This window comes from Stegodyphus dumicola, chromosome X1, assembly GCF_044657685.1.
Source record: "Stegodyphus dumicola isolate Sdum_Otavi_A_Nest chromosome X1, ASM4465768v1".
NCBI classification, from domain to species: Eukaryota; Metazoa; Arthropoda; class Arachnida; order Araneae; family Eresidae; genus Stegodyphus; species Stegodyphus dumicola.
Window position 1 is genome coordinate 116,153,643 of NC_140780.1, and position 19,078 is coordinate 116,172,720.

At 32.3% G+C, this 19,078-nt stretch overlaps 2 protein-coding genes across 2 annotated transcripts in view; one reads left to right on the forward strand and one right to left on the reverse strand.

Annotated features, from left to right (window-relative positions):
* LOC118198369 (uncharacterized) overlaps nt 1–14,091 on the forward strand; it is a 424,861-nt gene extending 410,770 nt beyond the window's left edge. Inside the window, exon 18 of the mRNA XM_085807093.1 lies at nt 3,567–14,091. Within this exon, the coding sequence (XP_085663219.1) occupies nt 3,567–4,799 (1,233 nt within the window). The 3' untranslated portion in view covers nt 4,800–14,091. The remainder of the gene's footprint in view (nt 1–3,566) is intronic.
* Nucleotides 14,092–16,397: 2,306 nt separating this feature from the next.
* The window catches only part of TM9SF2 (transmembrane 9 superfamily protein member 2), a 111,746-nt gene continuing 109,065 nt past the window's right edge, over nt 16,398–19,078 (reverse strand). The window contains exon 18 of the mRNA XM_085807092.1: nt 16,398–17,422. Coding sequence (XP_085663218.1) covers nt 17,355–17,422 — 68 coding nt within the window. The 3' untranslated portion in view covers nt 16,398–17,354. The remainder of the gene's footprint in view (nt 17,423–19,078) is intronic.

Here is a 19,078-nt window from a genome sequence, read left to right on the forward strand (position 1 = left end):
ATTAATGCTCGGCGAAGCCTAGATCCATTTACAGTAGCCACAAGAAAAAGATTAATTAAAACAATATCTTAGACAAGAGAAGATATGGGCCAGAGTTCTGTAGAGACAGACAGGTTGAACATGCGCTCCTGTTGATATTTTACGTGGATTACAGACACAGTTATAAGTATACGTGCAGGTAGAAGCTAGGCCTGCACCTCTGTAGTACCACAGGTGATTGAGGTATTGCTGCACCTAGCTAACTGTTAAGCTTCCACCCTAGTTTTGAAACAGAACACTCTGGGAGCGGTCCTAGGGTTTCCTTCTCTTCCTCCCCTACCACCAAACTCTCGAAAGAGCTTTTCGGTTCACCATGTATTTTGCGTATCCTCTTACCGAACAGACATTATATGCATACAAACGCCCATGAGTTCTCCGGTATTCGAACCTGAGCTCATCAGGTACGCCAGTCAGCGTCAGTAGCCACTATACCGTCTGAACGGTGATGTTTGATAGGCAGGTACAGTCTGAAGCAAGACCGACACCTTTACATCCAAGTAAGCATATCTGGTATTGCCTACCCTTCCTAACTCCTAAGTTTCTGCCCCGGACAGAATTCCGAGAACACTCCGGAGTGCGAAATAGATATTTGATAGACATGTATAGATAGAATAAAGCAGGCACCTGAGCATTCCCGCAGGTACATTACGTATCTCTGGGCCTTGTTAATTGTTAAGGAAACAACACCCTGCAAGGAGCAAATGTGAGCCGCGTCCACCCTCGCTCGGCATTTTGGAGGACCAAAACTCGGTCCATGAAAACATCTCTACCCGGATGCCGGAGCTCCGACGTCCTTGCCTATGTTTACTTTTGTATGGTTGCATAATGTCTAATTGCATATCTAGTTCAAGGACAGGATTTTCCCTTGTTTCTGTCTGGCACTCCGAAAAGGCGAGGTGAGATAGCCTTTCAACATCCGTGGCGAGCTGGAGTGGCATTCTGGAGTGTTTCGATGGGCTTATGTTGACGGGATTTTAATTGAAGCCTGCTGTAATCTTTCAAACACTTCTCTCCAAAGCGCAGCTCCAATGCGCCGGACAGAGCTTTGGAATCTAGCATTTTATTTCCAGGAAGAATCTGAAGAATATCCGCTGCTCAGAAAGAAGCGGCGAGATGACAGGCCTTAGCTTGGAAATTCCATCTATTCGCATCCGCCACTATAGAAAATTGTGTCTTATATACTTGCCAGGTGGTCTTCCCATCATACGTGAATAGCTTCAGTGAAGGACGAGCGGGCATGGTTAAAAATTTAAAACCATCCGAATTGCTCCCTACCGTCGCTACGAATTTCTTCAAGGTATCAACTTCATTGGCGACTGCATAACCCTGTCATCAGTTTGTTGTTTCACAGCACAAACTATCTCTTCAATGTATTCAACTTTATTTTCAACAGCGTCAATTCTGCCTTCCATTAGCCTCGAATTTGTTTTCGATTAAGCAGGTAATTTCTCTTTTCAGTTCCTCTTCACCTTCTTCAATCTTTTCTTTAACGGATTCTTGGCCCGCTGTCATTTCTACTTTAACAGAGTTCTTTAACAGAGTTAACCCCTTCCATCTTTTCTTCGAACGCAGCAAATGCAGTCATCAACTGCCTGAAATGTTCTTCCATCGCTCTTGTAACTGGCATTCAATATCCCACTCCTGACATGAAAAAGTGTTGCGTGCATACAGGTTCATAATAAATTGAATGTACAAGTCCGATGAAAGGTTAATCAAATTTATTCTTTTAACAAGAAATATAACAAAACGCAGGACTTTTCCTCAAAGATATTCGTATAATATCACAATATCACGCAATATAATCAGTAGCTATTATTTTAAACTACTAAAACGTTAAATAGAACGCAATCCAAAGCGCAGAGAAAGCTAATCCGATTAAAATTACAGCAGCTAAATAAACAACAATAGCTTACTAAAACAGCTAAACTGAGATTTCTCAGGCTTTTTAAACTTTTTAATCGTACACGAGAACATTCTGGTAATTTCTATTTTCTCTAGTTTTTTGGACAGCAAAAGATTAGAATTACAGTTACGGCTAACACACAATTGCATTTATTCAATTTAAATATAAATTACTAGATGTGTATTTATTAAATGCGCGTGCTCCTGTATTTTTACTTTTTCGGGATAGCATTCTCTTAAAATTCGTCACGCGCTACATTGCACGGGGAAATAAAACTATTTTAATTACAATTCCACTAAAAATAGAAAACTAAATACAAAATCCGTAACAATATTATTTATATATTATATTATATATATATAATGATATTTCGTATGGACTTTCGCCATGGATTTTCGATAATGTGATAATTGATATTTGGGGATTTTTAAGGTAAATTGATTCGGTTCCGTGCTTGATAATTTCCTAATCATGAAACCTGACATCTGTTAAGGCCAAGGCTTTGAATACGGGTAAGGACTGGAGAACACCAGTACTTAATCCGAGTCATAACGGGTGTCGTCCCTCATACACCAAACACACAGAGGTATAAGCACCCTCACAAGGACTCACCAAAATCCTAAAGTTATGCAGGAACATTTGATTAGTGAGAGCCTTGATGCTTTACACGTTATTTACTACTTATTTTCATAAAGGCAGTTAATTAAGGAAATATTGGTGCTTTGTAAGCTATTGCATACAATTAATTAGAAGTATTTGTGTTTTGTAACTTATTTAATTATGGAGAAGCAAATAATTAGGAAAGCATTGGTGCTTTCCAGTTTCTCTAATTACAGATAATCCATAAACTAGAGGAGCTCTTGTACTTGACGATTTAATTAATTGCACTAGAGAAATTTATTAAAAGACGTTGCTAATTTACTTAACTTTTTAATCATTTATGAAAAATAAATTGATTTTTGAGGTTTGGTGCTTCGCATTTGAAACTTCTCATCCGAATCGTCTATGTTCCCCAACCACATTAAATCTGCTTTTATGAGATTTTGGAGCCAAAAAATAAATATATATCACGTACAGCATTTTTAATTTCTTACTAGACTCATATATTTTCAGTGTAATAATCAGAGACTTATCTCTGGTTGCTTGACAAAAAACCGAAACCTTATCGTCATGTAATTTTAGAGGCCGGAACTAAAGAAAACTTCGAGTGTTCGATTCAGTCACCTCATTCTCCATATTTAAGTCCCTATGACTCTGATTATTGTAGCTGAAGAAAATGATCTGTAATGTAGAGTACCTTCATGCCAGTTCTATAAGGTTAGTTCTGGGGAAAATATTTAACATAATTATCAAATTTAAGATACCTATCAGTTAGAATGTACACAAAGTGACAGAAAAAATTTGCATTGGTGCAGAAGATTACCTCGAACTGTATATGTAAGCACGCACATTAAGATTAAAATACTTCCTTAATTATTATTACAGTAAAAGCAGATGAGCAGCTTTGATCCATATCATTTGATAATTTCGTAATGTAACAATTATTTGCTTCATTCCATGATTACTTTTAAATTATGTTGTATATTTTATTCTTTATTATTAGTAATCATTTGATTACTTTTAGGTTCCAAACAAAACCAGTCCAATATTGGTTAATGCCTGTTGTATACCTCTCAGAACAAGTTTGACAGCACTAGACAATCGAGAAGAGATACCACTCATGTGTTCAAAACCTGTCAGAAGCTTCTTATCGGACAGAGCTCTTAATAAATTAAAAATTCCTCAAACGCTGCGAGAAACTGTGTTCGATAACGTAGATGGATCTCCTGTACCCTTACGGCACTTACCCCTGTCAACTTTAGAGAAACAGCAGCGCTCTGAACCTAGGCTGTATTCAGCAGTTTTAAGCCAAGGCTACATTACTTCAACAGGATATCCGTCTAAATCATTAAATCAAGTCTCTCTTATTATTAGAGACAGTAATTCGGATTTCTCTAAACATACAAGCGGAGGAAGCGACTGGACAACAGCTCCGTTGTATGAAAGCAATTCATTCTCTACACCTCCAGATATTTTCATGTCATCCTCTAACAATGGCAATGATAGTAATCAAAGTGCCATGCAATCACTAGAGAATATCACATCCAATTACATATCATGTGAAGATGATAATACTAGTACGTCCACAAAGGAGTCCTCAGAGCTATTAAGCAACCACAAACATGGTTTGCCTAAAAAATCAAATGATCAAGCACGTTTAATGTTTAACAGTCCAGAGAATTCTACATTTTGTGATTTTTCTTCCAACAAAAGCGATACTAATGCAGTATCAGGTGGCACTAGCAGTAGCATAAGTGAAGCTACAATCAGCGATCTTTCTACAGATGACAAGGAAGAATGCGGGAAAGAAGTTTCTAACATCACTAAAGTAACATCTGCCGAAGATCTTGTCAATCCTGAAACTTCCGAAAAGCAAAATTTGACAGATATCCCGACTCAGCGCTCACCTGTATTTGATGAAGGGGAAACCAAAGATGTCAGTACTTCTTCAATATTAGCTAGTAATATGAAAGCTGCAAAACAAACAGATGAGCAGTTTGTAGGGGCTACAAATGCACCTGATGAATTAAGTGCCAAACCCCAAGTGGTGTCACACGCTGGCTCTGCTGTCAGAGCTCCAAGTTCAACTTCCTCGAACAAAAATTCCAATAAAGAGACATCACCTTTCGACAACAACAACGTCGTGGATCAGCCTGTCAGAGCAACGCAAATAGATAATTTGAAAAACCAGATATTTAGATTAGAGAGAGAATTGATACTTTTACAGTTGGACCAGTCAGATGCCGTTGATTTATAACAGACCTTTTAAGAATTCACTTTCAAAAAGCGCGATTTTGTAATTATTGTTTATGCAGGGGTATACCTTTTCACTCACCGTAACATAGCAAATGTAACAACACTAAAGTCGGAAACTTTGTAAACTTATTTTGTGACATTTTCTAAATCATGGTACACATTTTACTCGTGGTATCGACACTGCTTATCAAGAAGCCAAATTTTAATGCAACAAAATCCTTGCCAATGTCTGCATAGTAAAAAGTATATTTTTTTAAAAGAACAAGATCTAGTAAACCATTCATTGAGCTTCGGTATCTGATCAGAATTTTAAGTATAAAATCTCCTCACAAGATTGTACAACATACTATATTTCAGTATTATTGCTCAACATTTAAACAGTATACGTATGTTTGTGTTTTACACCATACAAAATACATTAAAGTTTTGCAAAATTGCCCAGAAATAAAATTGCGTTTTTAGAGGAAATATAACACCCTACGTCATTCACGATTACAGTAAAGGTAGCCTAAACGTAGTTGGTTGTTTTATAATCGAAAGTATGATGACTGAAAGTATCTTACCTATTGCATATTTCACTATTACTTATGTCAGATACTTTTTTTTTTTTTTTTTTTTTTTTTTTTTTTACATTTCCGTGGTTCCACAATTTTTCGAACGCTATAATGACGTGTTACAAAAACTGGTTCTGTAGATCAGTTTGTATAGGAGCTTAATTCCAGTAGATAAACCTAGCAATTCTGTATGATGCCCTGCTTAATTTTTTTCAGTAGCGTGTACCTATGTTTAAGGCATAAGTTCAAATTCAGCCTTTTCGAAACATTTTACAATCTGAATCCTCATGCATATTTTTGGCCACTCTTTATTTTCCTTAGAGGTATTGAAATATGCATATTTATTCTTTCTGCTAACCTCTTATAATTTCTGAATTTCTCCGGTTCTTGCTCAAATTATACAAATATTATAAAATATCCATACTACTACCGCTTTGCTCCAGTTGAGTTCATTCACGTTCATAAGGTATGAATAAAAGAGATACCAGTGTAGCTGATTAATAAAAACAGTTGTTGTCAGCATGCATCTTTCCTGACAACCTATTAGAAGGCTTTTCGCGTTAGTTTTGAAAGTCTCTGCTTCTATGAAGGTGTCTAAGCTCTTCTAATCATTTGTACAAACGTCAATCTGTATTCTCAGTCAGGGTAAGAAGGGTCAGCTTTCCGACCCTTCTAGTCTGACTTTATGGCTAAATTGTAATAATCCTCACTCCACTCTCTTCTTTCCAACTTAAATATCAGCTTCCTACAAATAGCATGACTGTTATTTGAATAAGTACAATTCAAATGCATAGAGTTCAGTGAACATGATTAGTTATGAATCTTTTATTTATTGCATATCTTACATTGGGCTAAACATAATGCGTATAATTGCTGATCTAAGAAATGTGGTAGCGTAGTGTGACACACAATATGTTTTGCTTAGCCAATACATACAGTTTTGGTTGTAGACCAACAGCGAAACCTAATTTATGATTGCATGGCACTTACGTATCAGCGCAACCACTTTGGCGTAATTAAGTGATTTTCTACCGATGAAAAGGTAAAAGTTGCTTGTCGGATGCAAGTTGGTGGAATTCACAACTTTTTTAGAAATTAATCCCAAATTATCCATATTCAGCATAAGGTCTGCAAAAACTAATAGCATATGAAAAGAAACATACTTTAGCAATCTAAAATACAAATTTGATTTATTATAAGGATTACGTGATACAATAAAAAAATAAACGCTTACATTCGTAGCTGAATCTTTCTGTATTTTGTTTTGTAATAATCTTTTACCCAATTACACAGCGATCTGTTTTCGCTTAAAAAGTATCAGAGCATTGCAAAGACTCGACATCGTGCAAGACTGCGCAATACTTTCTATCTACCAAACGCATTTCCTCGTTGTTCTGTTTAGAGATTTTTGAGTCAAAATTCTGTATTCTTGCAGAAATTTTACTGTAGTTTCTTCCATTGCTGGAAAAATACCAGGATTTATTTCTAAACACCACTGGAACTTGAAGTACAACAAAAAGAACACATATAAAAATGGTGACGTTGCTTGAACGAAGGATTGTTATGAGAACGGTTTCCAGAGCTTTGCAAATTCTGAAAATTTGGAGACTTCTGCTAAGGTGTTTGCGATAACACGTAAGCACCGATTACGTAAATAAAAAATTAAAAATTTCACTTTTGAATAAGGTCTTTATCTTCTTAAAGGTTTAATGTAAATTAGGAACACCAAAGACACTCATGCGAAGCAACAAATTCACTAGATTTAAGTTTCAGCTGTTCGCTCTTAGAAATTTGCACTTGCTATATAAGTTATGAACAAAAATCTTGAAAATAACCAAGCATCAGAAAGCCCGCTATCAGTAATAAGGTAGTGATAAATTTTGTTAATCTTTCTAAGGTCAAATTCGTGGGGAGTGGTCCTACAGTTGGCCACCATTTTATGCCACTCTAGCAGTCTAAATCGTGAAATGTTCAAAAGAAAGTTCTCAAATACAAATTTCCAGTTTAAGAATAACGGCTGCATTCTTCTGTTCATTCTTCTGAAAACATTCTTCTGTTCCTTCCTTAATAAATGTAACTTGAGAGCAAGTTTGGTAATTTACGTTCTTGACAAGTACGTTCTTGACGTCTGAAAAAAAAAGTGCGCATTCTCAGTAGAAAACAGCTAGTAGACGTAATGGCAGACGCTGCTATCTATGTTGCGGAAAATGTTGAATTGCGTTTCAAACGTGATTAATAAAGCAGTTTCCTTACTGACATTATTTGTTCCTCTCGATAATTAGTGTGAGCTTTTGCTGTGGTACATTACATGAACAAAACAGGTTAGAAGGGATAACTATTTATGCGTTTTTAAGGCTGAGGATTGCTTAAGTTCAGCGCCTTTACGCCTTTTTTTTTTTTTTTTAATGCATGCTAGCTAACTGATTTCATCATTCCTGTAGATATCTCGATTTCAGATTATGTTCAATACACCTGTATACTCTAATATATTCTTATAAAAGCGAATCAAAAATAAGTGACACTTAAATTAGAACTATTAAAATAAAAACATACTTTGAGCAATTTTTTTTTAAATTAAACTTTCTCATTTTTCTAAATAATCGCCTAAGGAATTCCAATATTTATCACAGTTCAAGATTAGTATATCCATGTTGGTGTTAAAAACTCTTTCTCTTGCGGTATGTAACTATTTCAAAACTGCAGTTTCGTCATCGATTTTAAATCGTTGCCCTATGAAATCCATTTTCATTTTACCAAGCACATGATAAGCACACAATGACTAGCCAGAACTATATAGTGGGTATGGCCCCACCTCCCATTTAAACGTTTCCAGGAATTCTTTGCTTTTGCGAACTGTATGAGATGGGACATAATCAAGCGATAAAATAATTCCATCCTTTGATTTCATGTGTCGTTGGTCTTTAATTACATTCTGCAAAATTTTTCAGGGTTTAGCAATATGAATTCGAACTGATTGTCCATCCTTTTGCCATATAATCCGTGTGAACTATGTCTTAATAGCCACCATATTTTTTTTCCTATAGAAAATTGTATTATAGTTTTTTCCGTGGTGATGAGTTGATGTGTAACCGCTTCATTAATGCCCCCTTTTCTGCGGGGGGGTATGAAGTGATAAAGCCACGATTCGTTCCTTTGACTATTAGTCGAAAACAAAAAGCTGTCCTCGGTAGAGTACCTTTGTAGAAAAGTTAGACACAACGGAAAATGTTGATTTCTATGTTCGTCCATCAAACATCGTGGCATTCACCTCGCACATAGTGCAATAAATCCAGATAGCTTTAAAAGAACTCAAGGAGCTTAAGAAACTAACAACATTCTGGCATCATTCCTCGAGTCGTGATGGAAATTGTGAGTGATCTCACGAATCACTATTCTATCAACTCCAACTATTTCATTGTTAAGAATATGATTCAAAGCGTCCTGTGTTTTAGGGCGGGTGGCGTAGCAGTCCTTTGCCCTAGAGTATGTAACAGAGGATTTCAACGTCATTGAGTTGTTTCTTTATCAAAAATGTCGATCCATGTTTCATAACAGGTAATAATGTTTTTTAAGAAGGACTCGTTTTAAAAAGTATTTGCCTGTCCACTTGAAAACTTTGTGATACTTAAAGGAAATTTCAGCATATTTTAAGCTATAGAAAACACACGAGCAGAAAAGCCAAATGATGTTTACTTGACAGGATCCAACTAATACAGAAACTTATTCAATAATATTCCTAATTGCTAAAATGACGGCAGCTGAGAACCATGCCCCTCACATGATCGATGTGTTGCTCATTAACTGAAGAAATGATCTGCTACAATGTGGTTCATCTTCGACGTATTCCCTCCCTTCCCTAAACAAACTGGTCCCCAAAAGCTATTTCCAGCAATTCAGACACTTGTGTAACAGATATTTTACGGGAAAAACCAAATTTAATGCATGTTCTTTGCTTAGTTACACTAGCTGTTTTCGAAAATTTAAAATGGAGGAATCCTTTATTCATTCAATACAAATTTATAGCATAAAAGGAAATGAAATACACACTCTTGCCAGATGTCGATGAAAGTCCCGATACTTTTCGATCACAGTAGTATGTTCCTCATCTATAGGCACAATACACTGCATAATTCTTTCTTATTTATTCCTATATGGGAACGTCATTTGTTTGCTTTTATGGGCTCAAACCAGACAAAGTTATATTACGCTAGATGTTATTCGTATATCTTCTCTTTTAGGACAGAAGATATTACTTATGTATGTTTTACAACCTTCTGTACTATCAATATGAAGACGACAGCTACTGATACGATGTATCATCTATGATTCAAATGTTTACGAAGTATAACATTTGCACAGCAAAAATGTTAATTTGATTTAGTTTCTTTGCTTATGTCTGCTTTACAATGTTCTCTGTTGCCAATAAGGAGACGATAGCTCGTAATGCTTTTGTATACTAATGATTTTGTATGTCGTGTGAAGTATAGGATCTGCACACCTTACACACTGTAACTACCACAGATTGGTTCAAAAAGCAGACTTTCCAAGCAGGAATTTTAAGCTGCACAAGTTAATGTTTTGTAGTACCATTTTAATTGGCTTTTGGCCCCAGATTAGTAAACTCTGCAATGGCGTTCGAAAAATTAATGGATACTGTGGCTTAAATATAAACATCTCTACAATAGTATTTCTTGGCTTAAATATAAACATCATTACAATAGTATTTGTAAAATGTAATAAAAAATGCAAAATCCATGTCGCTTCTTTTACTGCTTAAAAGATTGATACTTGAAATTATAACTACTCAAACGTACTACGTAATTATACAAAAATTGTATTTCAATTCTTCCAATTTTGGAAAAATATACCTTTGTAAGTTATATAAATTTTCTGTAAAATTTACCGATTTCCTTAAAAAAAGGAAGCAATTAATTATAATAAATTTTTCTCGTATAACAGTTACCCTAAATCCTTTAACAAAATAATATCTTTCAAAACAGCTGATGAAAGTAATGATATCAAAAGGGAAATTTATTCAAAATTTTGTTTTCTTTAGTTCGAAAGTATAAACTTCTTTATGTGGAGGAGATTATTTTTAATTGCACGTACGATATTAAACGGGGAAATTTATACAGAATTTTACATACTTTAGTTCAAAAGAATGAAACAAAAGTATAAACTTCTTTACCTGGAGGATATTATTTTTAATTTTAAGTATCAATCTTTCCTATGTAAAAGTTATTTTCACAATAAATGTGTTTTTAGACTGCTTTCAACTGAATTTAAAACACTAACCTGTAAGCGGCTTTGCATAATGCACAGTCAGAAAGTATTGTTGCTTGGCAAAACGCAGCTTTATATAGTCTCATAATGCTGTTTTACAACCCAATTAAACTGTTTAAATTTCAAATAACTACTTCAATGACTATTTCAAATGATTATTTTTATATCACCAGTCATAGCAGTAAAAAAAAAAACCACTTTGCAACTTGTACAAACAGCTGTAAGACATAATTCTATGGCAATCGTATTACAAAGGTATAAAGCTGCTTTTATATGACTCACTGATAGAGGACAAAGATATGCAAGTTGTTTTATGAGGTACGTAATTAAAGACTTGCATTATATTCTTAAAAAATTGATAGAAAACGTGCTTAACATCTTGACAAGAATGCCAATCAAGATCTTGTATTTAAATATACATTGTGCTTGAGAAACGTGTTCTCTATAAAGGTTTTCTTGTTAACATCAAGATAATTTGTTTATATGACATGAAGGAATTTATTTTGAAATAATTTTATCCCACAATGTATGATGCTAACTAGAGGAGGGTTAAAGTAAATAATCTACGGATCAGTTGTCTTTAATATTCAGCTATTATGAAGAGAAATCTATAATTTGGAGGTTTCTAAATCCCCTGTTTAATTTTTCTTTCAATTACTTTTCAGCTCTTAAGGTTTTTTTTTTTTTTTTTTTCCCCACTTGGATTAAGGTATACTTAAAATGATTGGCTTTTTGTTTCCCAAAAGCAACAAATTTAATTTTCTCCTCCTTCTCCACCTCTGTAGGTTTTCTCTGAATTCAGCTTTATTTTAGAGAACTTCGTTTCCTATTAAGTACCAAATTTTAAATGCGTTTGTTGAAATAAATTTCATAATTCAAATGTAAACATTAAAAAATATTCAAACATCTCGTCTGTATTGAGATTTTGGCTCTTTTATTTTTTGTTGTTGTTTTAAAACAGACTATCCATGAATCTGATGTCAGGAATATTTAATTTCGAATTACTAGCTAAAAATTATGTATATATAGTCTTGATTGATAGGCTATTGAAGCTTGAAAGAAAAACTCAGCTTTTAGAAAAAATAAGTTCACCAGTTTCTTTGCTTCGAGACTAAACCTTCATTGAGATCTCAGTTGTAGGATGAAAGAATTATGATTTCCATAAAGTTCTCAGCCTTTTTTGCCTGTCCATTTTGTAAGTCCTTATACCCCTTTCTAATTTCAATGTCTTTAGTTTCACTTCAAAATTCATAAATTTTTTTACTTATCTTCTGCAGCCTAATTTTTTATCTTGAGGGTGTCCGTATGTTCTGCATCAATTAAAAAATAAAGGAGGCGAAAGATATTTGTCTTTAAGTATTTTTGTGAAATGTAAAGTAATAAATGGAATAAGTGTATTAATATGATAATGTTTAATGTTGATAAGAGTTAATGTATTTAATATAGATGTGAATGTGAGTCAGTGTAAGTAATGCTTATATTTGTCACTGTGCATACCGTTAACCTTTGATGTGTATTTAAAAACTGCATAACAAAAGCTGCTAGTTTGTTTTCTAAAATTTCTACCTTTCATTCAGTTTCTAAAATAATTTATGATATTGCTCTTGTACAATTTCAGCGGTTTGATCACAAGTGGTGGAATTCAAAAGTCTTATCTAAACATATTTTTGCTACCAGTTAAAAATTTTTTGCAAAATATCACCATTTCGTGACAACTTATACAAATGCCTAAAATTCTCATATATAAATTAAAAGTATCAAGTGAAAATAATCGTGCAACTCAGTCCTGTTAAAATGCTATTTTATATTACACCAAATATGGCATACTGTTTTTACTATAATAATAGTGTTATTAGTTCTTTTGCATTAATATAAATTTGATGGAAATCTTTCAAAATTCAAAGATCCCATTTCCATATGCTCTTTATATATAAAATATATATATATATATAAAATAAAGACATAAAGTAATACTTTAGTGATAATTTTAGGCATGATTATATTTTATTTTTAAAAGAATTGTTTTGTATTTATATATATATATATTTAGTTTATATATATATATACATAAACTCAAAAACAAGCACTTTTGGAAAACCTCCATTGGGACCTCTTTTATTTAAAAAATTTTCGGAGCTATGTTTAGACACTGCATCCAGCTTTCGTGATTGCAGCACAACCCCCTTATACACATTTTTTCTTTCTATGAATAAAGATAATTACAGTCGCAGTGAATTATTTTATGCTCAAGAAAAAGGGGTAGAAAATTCATTGATATCCTTTATTAGCATCAAAGTCAGCGCTACAGCTATAAATTTTGTAATTTCAAATATCTTATCATTTATAAACTTTATTGTTAGTTAAGTGACAGAATTCTAATCGAATAAAATAATTATGAAGCCAGTAAAAATGAGGTGTAAAAACTGCTTCCTTAAGAAGGGTGGAAAGTATCACAAAGCCATGCAAGGTCATTTAACTAACAAGACAGGCTTTCGTAGAAAACTTTCTATTACTACTTAATAAGTAGCTTGCCTTAATTGTATTCATAAATGAAACTTTGGAGACTATAGTGAGGGTGAACGGTCAAACACTTTCTGTCGAAATAGGGACACGTTCAGTGATCTCATTCATTAAGTTATTGACTATCTTTTTCCATACGAAAACATTCATAAAATTAAGATCCGTTTGCCATTTCTCATCAACATTGATGGGTAGCAGTATTACAGATTCAGGTCTTACTCCACCATTGATGATCACACCTAGGGGGGGCAAATACATATGAATATATTTTTTCCAGGCCTACATCAAAATAACATTTTTTGAGCTTTAGTAGATTGGGAATCAAAATATTCATTTTAAATTTATTTTTATAAATTGAATTCTTTATAACTTCACATTTACACATTAAAATGCTTTTAAAAATGCCTTGAAGAAAATGCTGCATAATATGATTGGTATGCACATCATAACTGCTGCACAAATTCGTGTTTTACAAGCTTATATATGTCTATAAATACATTCCATTTTTCATGCACCAGTGTTACAAATATGATGTTTTTGCAAGTCTTGTCTGCTTCACATAGTTGAATAAAAAAACGCATGGTCATTGCATTGCACTTAGCTGTGAACATTCTTCAAAAGTTGATGTAGACTTACATGTGTATCTTAAAATTAATGAACTCTGTTTCTAAATCGATGTTGATGTTTTGTTGTTCTCTCTTTTGATTAAACTGCTTAGAAGCATTACAAAATGTGCAACGAATGATGGCTGATAGTAAAATGTAAAGCAAATGCATCGTGAAATTTTAGCAAAACTCATATTTAACGCTTACTCACAATAACAAGAGCTTCTTAATGTAATGAAATATGTGCCACTTCAAATTGTTGTCTGCAATTTATGTTTTAAGTACATGATAAAGATATTTAGACGTTTAATAAAATATTGTTAAACTCCAATTAAGTTGTATTCGTCTATTTTCTTCTTAAATGTTTTAAAAATCATTTAACAAACACATTTCTAATTCCTGATATTTGAGTATGCATAGTGCCTCGATACAAATATAAATAAAAAATAGGATTATACCTAAATAAAAATCTGGATACAAGATATTTTAATCTGCCTTGAAATGAAATCTACAAGAGTGTATACATACACACTACTAAGATAAAACAAAAAACTTAAATAATGGAAAATAAATTCTGAGATTGTTTAAAATCTTCCATTTAGTAAAATTTTTCCAACCATAAGAAGTTTCAGTATTTTTAATGTTATCAGTTCTGAAACAAATGTAAATTTAACTAATAGCTTTGTACTGAAGATCAAAGATATTTAACATACGGCTATCTTCATCACCAGGCAAATCTAATACTATAAGGTATTTCTCCTGCCTTCTTAGCATGCCTTCGTGGTGTAATAGTCAGCATGCTCAGCACGTATTCTTTCGAGCGCCGGCTAAAGCATTGCTTATTTTTCATGTCCCAAAAACACCTAGTCTCTACAGTGGCGCCCGAAATTGTGTTCCTGGAAGTTGTATTGTTAAATTTCAAATTTAAAGTATTTAAGTAGGATTATATTATAAGGCTGGTTCTTCAAGTTCAATTTAAATTTTTTGAACAGCTCATTTAAAGACCTTATTTTCAAATATTTAAATTCTGGTGGAAAATATTTTTATGCTAACCAATTATTTTTAGTTTTTCTTTCCTTTCCCTCCCGATTACAGGTTCTGCCGGAATGTAAATTTGTTATGGCATAGATGCTAATCTAAATGTATTACAGAAGCAGTATTTAAGCTGCGTTTCAAAAGTTCGAAAAGAGTAGCAGCTGACTTAGTTCTGACTTTATGCTGCGTGTTTAAATTAAGATCTCTAGTAGGTGTTAGACATCTTCAGTTTATACTGATATTTGCACTATATGCTTCTTCTGCACATTCCTCTAACATAGTAATTCAAACTGAATACGGCTCTCTCATGACTTTTTGCAATTAAATCACTTTTGGTAATAAATCATACATGTAACGGTGCATAACCACAATTAAAATATGTGTTATGAATCACTTGCACAAAGTTCAGAATATTAAAAACTATAATGAAGGGGGATAACACTATTAATGATCCTACATAAATTTTATGGCAACATACTATTCATATATATTTATATATAAAAATCATAGGCATTAAAATGAAGTTAACTCTGATAAACGAAACAAAACTGGCCATCATCGAGTAATGATTTTTGGAATTTTAATAACTTAAAATGTTTCTCTTTTTATGCTACACTTTACAATTTATGCAGATTTTGACGAGATATTCAGCTCAACAAGTCCCTGAAAAATAGATGCAGAAGGTTGTAGTTCTTCATCTGCTTGATAAAAGGAGCATAATTTTCTTTTAGCAAGTGACATTTCACATGAGAAAAATAAGATCTGCCAACTGTATTTTGTAGTCCATATATCTACATTTTCTACACTGCCCACTTTGAGCCCATTCTCTTTGCTCTTTATCATTTGATTTATTTTGTTAAATAATTAATTCAGCTTTTGAAATTAGAAAAGAAGCACAATATCTTCGCATAAAACACATTTTAACCCTCCTCCCCCCCAAATATTATAAGTTAAGAAAAGCCAATTCCACACATGAACTTTCAATCAAAAATTCATACTATAATAATGGTAAATAAATTTGAAGATAAAAATTTATAAAAGAAAGTGGCTACACAAAAAGCAGTGTTTATAATTTATTGCATATATTATATATTTATTTTAATTTTTGTGTTATATTTTTTGTATTTATTTCACAAAAAGCAGTGTTATCACTGAACCTTCATAATACTGATAGTATAAAAACACGAAAATAAATAAAACACATACACTAATGCAATTTTTCTCAGCAACTTCCAACTGAGACTACAGATGGTTATACACTGCTGAGAGTCAGTACAGCCAAAAACACACAAAATGGCATCAAGTAAACTTGTTAATTTAATGAAAGTTTAGTTTCATAAGTTTTACTTTTTTCACTCAACATACTGAATACAATTTGTATGTTCAATACTTCAGCATTGTATCATGGTATGTGTATGTACATGAGTGTATTAGTCTGCTATTACCTAAAAGGAATTGCTTTCTCAATTCATGTAAAGTCATTTAATTTGCAATATAAAACTTTACAATAAAGGATTCAGTGCTATTTATTATGAAAACTAACAAAGCTTTTGTTAAAGCTGAAGTTATACAAATGAATACAATATCAAACATAACAGTATAGATGAAAAAAGGTGTGTAAGTTTATTATGCACTTCAGTAAATAAAACTACAATAAAATATGCCATTATAACAGATATAAAACACCTTTTAACATGCATACAATAATTCTTAACCACACAGTGATAAAGAAACATCTAAATAAAATTAATTCTATAGGATAATGATCCAATATTGGAAAAACTGATTCAATAGCAGATTTTCATCAATTATTTTAAATCTTAGTATATGCAAAATACGTTTCCACAAAACAGAAATGTTTCAAAATGCACTGCATTTTCATTTCTACGATTTGCACATTCTACAGAACACACTATAAACTTATTTTCAAATACTCTTGCTTTTAAATTACAATTTAATATACATTTTACTTGATTTCTTTTTTAAAAATTAACAAAATTTCATTAATACCCAGTATTTTATTCAAATAAATGTTTGTCTAAACCCTTATACTGCATTAAAATAAATACAAGAACTCATTAGAAAAAATCATCAAAAAATAACTTTCACAATCCCATTAAAACAAAACATTTGATTTTATTACAATTAATTTTTAAAATACATTTTTACAGTTAAATTGAAATAAATATTTATAACTGCAGTAGAATAAATAAAATATGGAACACAATAAATATTTAACTATAAAGCATCATAACATGGTTTGCAATTCAATAAAAGAAAATTTCTAAAAACATTTTTTACTTCATTGGAAATCATTTTGTTACATAAAGTGTCATGATAGACACAGATTATAATCATCTATTAGCATTCAAATGAAGATAAAAATTATCTGCATGGGCAGCCCATTTGAAGTCCACACATACTAACTGACTGAAAGTACTTATTTTCTTTAAAATTCCAGTATTGAATAAAATATCACACAGCCCTGTGAAAAGGGCTTTTGAAAGTGAGGAAATCATGCCCTTTGTGATCAATACTGAAGGAATAATGGCTTTCAAATCAATCGACTTTGACAACACTGTAAATTTTTCGGACAAACCAAAAACAGGCAAAAAATCCCACAGCACCTGTGAAAACAAGAGATATTAATAATGTAGAAAGAAACGTATACTTCCTGCAAACATTAAAATGATAATATGAATATTTTATCCAATATTTTATATAAAATAATTTATTATTTTATAAGAACTTTTTAACACCTCCTATTTCCTCAAGATTTTCTTTTTTAACATCTCAAAGATAGCAGATCTTCATTTTGTGACAAATTCCTTTTTTTTAATAGAGCCAACTGATGCAGCAGCACATTTTAAAAAATTTCAATGTTGTATTTTAAAAAGAATTTACAGCAACAATTTTTTAAGTGCAACTTTTAGTAGTTTTTTAAATACCAGAGCAGCATGTTTCGAAGTTTAATTCACAGCAGTACATAACTGAAATATTTTCGGCATGAAGTTTCAAGTACTTTAATTTAGAATTTTGAATATAAAAATTATCAACAATTATCTGAAAGCAAATAAAAAGCATGCCAATTATATTACAAACTTCAATTTAAAATTTCTCAATTACTTCATGGATCTTAAGTTCTGTTAGAAACCCAGCCTGGCTTCTATGAATTTATTGATTACCTACTTTAGTTTTTGGACATAACTAAGCTCTCAGTTTTGGACGAGTTTTCTATGAGAAATCTGTTAAACATGCCGAAAATAAAAACCTCAACCTTTTTCTCTCACTCTGTTGCTATTTTATTTGATAATTTCTAATGTACTCAACGTATCAGCCTTCCAATGGACCTGTTTAGTGGTTATTTCCCTTCTTTCTTTCCAATTCCTACTTAAAAAATCTTAAGCATCTGAAATATTCTGATTAGTGCCGCATATTTATTCCGGACTTTTCATTCCAGGTACAGTTGCTTATTACCAAGATTTACCCTATCTTAAAGTGCAAAACATTAAAATATTCTCAAATTGTATTACATAAGTTTACACATTTAGAACAGGTGACCAGTAATAAATTATCTGTATGAAGCTTCACATTACAATAACTGCTGTTTTACCTTTGAAACGAGTTATTGAACTTTCATTACAGATAATGCTTTCTTGTTTTAACAATTAAAGCTAATAAAATGCATAAGTTTTCATAAACACTTTTCAATACAGTATTGCTTTTTGGACCTATCTTAAAGTGCAAAACATTAAAATATTCTAAAATTGTATTACATAAGTTTACACATTTAGAATAGGTGACCAGTCATGAATTATCTGTCTGAAGATTTAAAGATTAGGTTTAATATATACAAAAGCTATATAAACATATTATGAAATTAGAAAAAAAGCTTCAACAGCCCTTTTACAAAGTGAATAAAAACGTTATATGTATCATTAACGTCTCCTTTTGCTCTCAGTCAACATGTTTTTATCACTGTCAGTGGAGATTAATGCTTTTTTTTCCCTTAGACTCCAAATATATATGATAAATTTCCAATGAAAAATGATTGTCCATGGGTTTTTAGCAGCCAAGCAAGGGTACATCAAGACTGATGGGACATTAGCAAGAAAACACTGGTCAGACATTTGCAGATAGATTTAGTTGTGGGCAGAAGCCAATTTAACTGACAGATAGAGAAGAGAATTTCAGGAAAACATAAAACTACAGAACTGCAATTTAATGCAAGTGTTACATAACTTCAAGGGCATGAAAATATCCCAATGTACAAAAATTTTTAT